This window comes from Vicia villosa, unplaced genomic scaffold (genome assembly GCF_029867415.1).
Source record: "Vicia villosa cultivar HV-30 ecotype Madison, WI unplaced genomic scaffold, Vvil1.0 ctg.002932F_1_1, whole genome shotgun sequence".
NCBI lineage: Eukaryota > Viridiplantae > Streptophyta > Magnoliopsida > Fabales > Fabaceae > Vicia > Vicia villosa.
In genome coordinates, this window is record NW_026706071.1 from 82,785 (window position 1) to 89,604 (window position 6,820).

At 33.6% G+C, this 6,820-nt stretch overlaps 1 protein-coding gene across 1 annotated transcript; it reads right to left on the minus strand.

Moving 5' to 3' along the window:
* Window positions 1-2,160: 2,160 nt before the first annotated feature.
* On the minus strand, window positions 2,161-5,359 carry LOC131640084 (uncharacterized). Its single transcript, XM_058910490.1, has 2 exons — window positions 5,090-5,359; window positions 2,161-2,873 (listed from the first exon to the last, which is right to left on the minus strand). Exons 1-2 carry the CDS (start codon window positions 5,255-5,257, stop codon window positions 2,454-2,456), a joined length of 588 nt encoding a protein of 195 aa, XP_058766473.1. The 5' UTR covers window positions 5,258-5,359; the 3' UTR covers window positions 2,161-2,453.
* Window positions 5,360-6,820: the final 1,461 nt, after the last annotated feature.

Consider the following 6,820-nt stretch of genomic DNA (forward strand, 5'->3'; position numbering starts at 1 on the left):
AAGAGGTTTCTGTAAATATCATAACTTTTTAGGCCACAAAACCTCACAATGTTCCTATGGTCGAAATGATTGAGGATACTGAAGGCCTTAGAATCAAATATGAAAAGGTAAGGATTGCTGAAGATCCTAGCCTAGGAGTCAACATGGTGGACCTGAACCAGCCAGGTTCAGAAATGGAGGAGGTCGAAAGGTGTCTCAAACTGGAAAGGGAACAGACAAGCTTTAGTTACCCAAAAGCTGACAAAGTCTGCGTGACTACTTATGGAGGTGCCTTAGGAGGAATGCTGGGATGCTGCTATGTCCTAGGTGAAGTATTATGCTGAATCGAAGGATTGCTGAAGCATATGAGAAAGCTCAACGTGTTAGAGCCCAAGGCAACTAGAGGCAGGAAAGCCAGTTGATGAAAATGTATGTTCATTTGAGGGTAAATTTTTTAAGCAAATGTATGTTCATCTTTCATCATTTAAGAAAACATGAAAATTTATCAAATATCACTCCTGCCAATACACCAAAAAACCAATAAAATCAATAAATTTCAAATATCACAATGCAAATCAAAATATGTCTAATTCCATCCTCACTAATTTGGTGAAGGGCAGCAACACCGATTTCCTGCAATTCAAAGCGATTATTATTATCAAACAAATTGTGCAGATAAAGAAGTTATTATCACTGTAGTGATGAAAAGAAAAACAAAACGTTGTGAAAGAAAAATCAAAGACGACTAACAACTTTACCTTCTGAACAACATAGATAACCCAACTAAATCTCAGATCCGATGAATATACATGTCGAATTGCATCATCAATCACTTCTCCCTCCTTTAAACTCACACCTCAAAAATCAAAGATCCAAAATATTGGGCAAAAATATTGGGCAACTATGAGACACATTTAAGAACACAACTCATTAACAACAACATATATCAAACCAAATCCATAAAACGAAATAGAAAGGAAAAGAGGAAGTGAAAAATGGTAAGTGAAATAGAAACAAAATAGAAAGGAAACGATGAATATACATATCCTTTTTTTTTCCTTAACAACCCACAAATCAACAACCCTTATCAGCATCTTCCAAACTTGATTTCTGTGGACCAGATCCTTGATAAATATTGGAGCCCTGGACATTCTTGTTGGCCGACTTTGTGGAAGAAATACAAACGAAACTCGAAAGTTAATATCAAGCATATGTAAAAAGTGCATAAAAATCGAAACTTAATATGAAGGATGAATAGCATCAAAATGAAGGAGATAGAGAAGGACATTAAGAACCCAACAAAGGAATATGTTGAAGAAGAAACCTGAATGGAAGCAGAGGTTGGACGATATTCAATGGAGAATAGCCAAGGTTGTGATGGAGAGAGAAGTTTCAGAGACTTGTGCTCTCTCTTACATCGAAAATGACTTTTGGAAGGAGGGAAAAGTTTGTTTTTCTATGTTGACCAATAGGAACCGAGCAGATGGCATGAAATTGGGAGAAGTGAGTTGTTTTATTTAGGTTGTTATAATTTTATCCTTGCAGTAAGACATGCCATTTTTTATAGTACAACAAAGAACTTGACTTATGAAGGGCTTAATTGGTATGTCTTACACAAAAATGAAGCAGGAGTCTTTGAATTAGAAAGTTACGTTTTTATCCTTTTTGCTGTGTAAAATAAATTGATGTTAAGGGCATAATGGGTTGTTTGGTCAATTCTTTAGTAATGGTAAGATAGTAGATAGAATAGTAGATAGTAGACTACATGGTGCTTTTGGTTTAGTAGTAGATGATGTTGCAGTAGTATAAGTTGCTTCTGGTGGTTCAGTAGTAGATGATGTTGCAGTAGTATAAGTTGCTTTTTGTTTAGTTGTAGATTATGTTGCAGTAGTATAAGTTCACTCTTTTAGAACTACACTGCTTCAAAGATCTTATGATACTTACTCTATCTTTCACTTCCATGAATATTATTTGCAAAATCTGAAAACAATTTCTACTGCAAAATCATCTGGTACCAAACCAGAAGCACCATCTCCTAGATATGACATTGCTCATGAGACTAGTCATTTCTATATGAAAAAGAGCTTGTTATAATTCATAACTTCTCACAACTGAAACAAAATTTCTCAGAGTAACTACATTTGACACAAAAATGTTTAGTCTAATTACAGAATCAGTTAATTCTGTTTATTATCCTTAAATATAAAGATATTTGTATCATTCACAAATCAACAAATGAATCCATTCAGTATTTCTCTTCTCTTAATATATGATAATGCAATAAAATTACAAAGAACTAATATAATTATATAACAAACCAAAAGAGATAAACCAAACATCAGGGCCGTCTTCGAGTGCCTGCAATCTGGACTACAGCACAGAGCCTAAATTTTGACACGGTTAAACAATAACTAAATAGGGCTACAGTAAAATATTTGTCACGGTTAAGACGGCCCTGCCAAACATCATAAAACTTATTTTAGTTTCTGCAAGTTAGACACAAAACTTGATGCACCAAAACCCGCCGAACCACCAACAACACTGATCAAAGCAACCACAACCTGTAATCCAATCTCACCAAAGTTATCTTCAGGAACAAGGTAAACAAACAAAGGTCCTAAAACAAGTAAAACCAAACTGAGTGTGAAGAGTGATCCTGGTGTTGTTGGATCAGTAGCAGCAGACAAAACACCGAGTTCTTCAGCTTTTGAAAGGAGACCAAGTTTCTCTATTGTCGAAAGGGATAGCCCGAATTTCTCTGCTGCTGATAATAGCCCCGCTTTCTCGGCTTTCGTTAACAGTCTCAGTTGTTCCATTCTTGTGAGAAGTTTTATAGATGGTGCTGCTGTTACAGCACTCCTTGGTTTTTCACCGAGTGGGAATACAGTTGAATTCTGCAATAGTGTTAGTCACTTAGCAACAGTAACAAATCAAACATTTGGCACCGAAAAAACAGACGCATTCTACGGTGGATCACTTTTATAAAGGGTCTATAGTAAACTGGCACATGAAAATTGTCGAAAAGTACAGACGAATCAAGGTCGCCTCCTGAAAGTAGAAACCTAGTCATTGTTGTCTTGATAGATGATATGGTGACTTGATGGTAAAAGAAAAACAAGTATCAGTTAAGTTTCGATGACTTGTATTTGTTTTCCCATATTTTTTAAAACTAGTACTAATCAAGTCACCTTCTAACTCGTCAAGACAAAGAAGATTGAGAGCTTCTACTTTAAGCAAGTACCATGAATCGTCGTTGGAGTTTCAGGAGATTTTCAAGTACCGGTCCACCTCAAACCATCTACCTAGTTGGTCCATGTAGAATTAGCTCAAAAAACATGTTATACATCAGTTCATGTTTAGAAATTCTTAAAGCATAAAGTGCTTAGTTAGTTAACTATCCTAAGCCATGTTTAGGTCTTGTCAAAAAGGTTACACATTAACCTAAACTATGTTTCTGCTGAGTTGTACTTAAGGGACAAAAGTTGTATACCAGTATTTTGCTAACAGATCAATAACAATTTACGGTTTATTGATTCTTATAAATCAGGGAATAAAAGTGCTTATAAGTTATAAGTATAATCAATTTAAAATAGTTCATTGTTGTTAACAAACTCTTAGGTTCGTATCAGAGGACAAATCTCTGGTTTAGAAACTAAACAAGACGTTATATGGTCTTAAACAAGCGCCAAGGGCCTGCTATGAGAAGCTTACTCAAACTCTTATTCAGCTTGGTTTTTCAACCGGCAGGTGTGATCACTCTCTATTCATCTACTCATTCCAAGATATTATTCTCTATGCTGATGATATTCCCATTACTAGATCAACTTCTAAACTGGTTCATGATCTCATAACCAAACTTCATGGTAACTTTACTTTGAAAAAGCTTGGCAAACCAGAATCCGTTATGGGAGTTAAAGGTAATCGCCAATCAAATGGCTCTATGTTACTCACTCAATCTAAGTACATTAGAGATTAATTATCAAGAGCGCATATGTGTGACACAAATGGTGTTTCTACTCCTATGCTTAGCCACTGCAAGTTAAGTAAACATGGTACTGATGTGTTTCATGACCCTCAACTTTATAGATCTACTGTACGGGCTGTGTAACTATACCTAGACCAAACATAGCTTGTCAATTCATGACTTCACCTCTTGAAAGTCACTGGTTAGTTGTCAAAAAAATTCTTAGATACTTAAGTGGTACTTCAACACAAGGTTTTCTTCTCATACCTGTTTCTATAGATTAGAAATGTGCTCTCAGAGCATACAGTGATTCAGATTGAATCAGTGATCCTAATGATAGACGATCCACATCTAGGCTATGTATCTATTTTGGACTAAATATAGTCTCTAGGAGTTCTAAAAAACAGCCTTTAGTAGCACGATCCAGTACTGAAGTTGAATATCGTGGCTTAGCACATACAACCTCTAAGTTGCTCTGGCTTAAGTCCCTACTCGCTTACCTACATGTTTCCTTTATGCCTCCCACAATTCTTGTGATAACTTCAGCGATGTCTTACTCTCTCACATTCCAATTCTACATGCAAAAACCAAGTATATAGAGCTTGGTATACAGTTTGTCCGGAACCAGTTGTGTCAAAGAAGATGAACATTAAGCATGTTCCATCCTCTACATAGACTGCAAATACTCTCACCAAGCCTCTTTGGACACTTCTGCATTACAAGACTTGAGATGTCTCCAAATCCACCTTAAGCTTGTACTTTACTCAATTAAAGATTGAGTTAGTTTTGATTTGTTTCATGTTTATTAGATTCAGTTTTATCTTATAACTGATTAACTCTTTCACAGTTCCACTCCTCAAACATACTATCAAGGAATGGTCCTGTAAAGCTTTTGTGATTGTTGCGATGCTGAATACCGTCGCAGCACTGTAAATTAGTCACAATTTATTCTTTATCACAAAACTGGTGAATGACGGTATAATATCGACACCTTCCGATACTATTTTGTCGCGGCCGTTTTTGTGGAACATTTTTAAATCCTTGCATGCTATTGCATGAAGGAAATCACAATTTAAGCAATTATAAAACTCATAATAACAACTAGAGGGAAATATATTAATAATATAGTGATATTTTTGCACTGACCTTTTTAGAAGATACGGTTCTAGAAACAGATGGTGGAGGAGTTTTGGGAGTAGCCATGGATTTGACCAGAAAAGGTGAGAAAGAGTGAGAGTTTTGTGTTGAGGGAGAAGAACAAAAGATGAAACTGTTACTACAGAAGGATGGTGAGGTCTTCATTGTCATCATCATCAGAAGTTTCTTTCTTTTCGTTTTTTGGTTTCCCTTATCGCTTAGTTAAGATGAACAAGAGTATCATAAGCAGTGACAATGAGTGGATGATGATAGTTGATGATGAGGCCAAACAGTGACCATAGATTGGTTTTCCATCATTTTTTGTTTTGGTTTTTTTAAAAACAATTTTTATAGTGTTAATAATTTTGTGTAAAAAAAAAAATTATAAAGAAATTTTTTATAAAAATTTCAAATGAAAATTTTGTTTGAATAGTTATTTTTAAAATGTTACTTTAGATATTTTATCATTTTATTGAAATTTTGTTTGAATAGTTATTTTTAAAAAATCACTTAATCTTGAAACTATTTTAAATAAATTTTTATAAAAAATTATTTTTGAAATACAACTTTTTGAAAAAATTGCGATTTTGACTATGTTTTGATCTTAAACAATGTATGTTTATGTTGTAGGATGTCAAAATTAGTGTTTCAGTTTAGAAAAAATGAATATAAAAAAAATTGTAATAATTTAAAAAACGGTTTTATAAAACTTATTTTTTAAAATACGAAGAAAAAATTCATTTTTTTAAAGCTGAAACAAACCGACCCTAAGTTGTATCAAACATATTTTCAAAATTATATTTTGATAAATTCATAATATATTGTAAATCTATATATGTTTTCTAATTTTCAAGAAATATGCAAGATTTAATATTTTAATTGTAATGTCCATTTTATTTTGGAGTCATACTCATTCTCTTCAAACAACTCCTATAATTTTCAATTTTATTTTATGTTTTTTATTTATTTTTCTTTCATATTTTTCATACATGTCTTAACAACTTATTGGTTTATATGGCATGCGTTTATGTAAAATAAACATGTTTGTTTTTTCGAGAACTAAGAGCATCTTCAATGGTGGTATTTTCTTTTGAGTTCTCCACCTAGACATGCCACATCATAGTACCATTGCATTACAATGCAACTATGAAAAAATTGTGGTACCCAATCAAATTAGTTTATGAGGTAAAGTTGTGGGCCCAATAATAACTTTTTAGAATTATACAACTAAAATAAAAATTATAAAAATTATTTTAAGATGATGTGGCTAGTGAGACCCATAAAGAACCCAAAAATGGGTTACACCATTGGAGATGCTCTAAGTTGTCATATTTTAAATTTTACTCTGATTTTTTCACCTGCATTAGCATAGCATGATTATTTAATTTGATCATGCATCAAAAACATTCATCAAGGTTTAGATGGAAAATTAGGAGTTCTTCCATTTCTTTATCTAATTTTTATGGCATGCATTCATTCATCTGTGGATTAAGAAATCAAGCGTCTTTCTTAATCTCAGTGCATCTTCCATTGCATCGAAGTCTAAGAGGCCTAGATGAATGACAGTCAAGAGTATTGATTTCATCTATTTCCTTTATAGGTTTTAAACTTTCATCCATGTAAGAGAAACAAATGTAAAAGGTCTAAGAGTTGACTTGTTGCATTTGGTTATCTGTTCATATCTCCCACGTACCATGGTCATGCATCAATCTCATTTTGGTTGGCTTTCATGTACAAGTT

Bases quoted from the DNA above. Each gene is read 5' to 3' on its own strand.
- LOC131640084 (XM_058910490.1), bottom strand. From the start codon at position 5,257: ATGATGATGACAATGAAGACCTCACCATCCTTCTGTAGTAACAGTTTC. The intron at 2,874-5,089 runs GTCAGTGCAAAA...ACACTATTGCAG, and splicing joins GAACCGTATCTTCTAAAAAG to AATTCAACTGTATTCCCACT.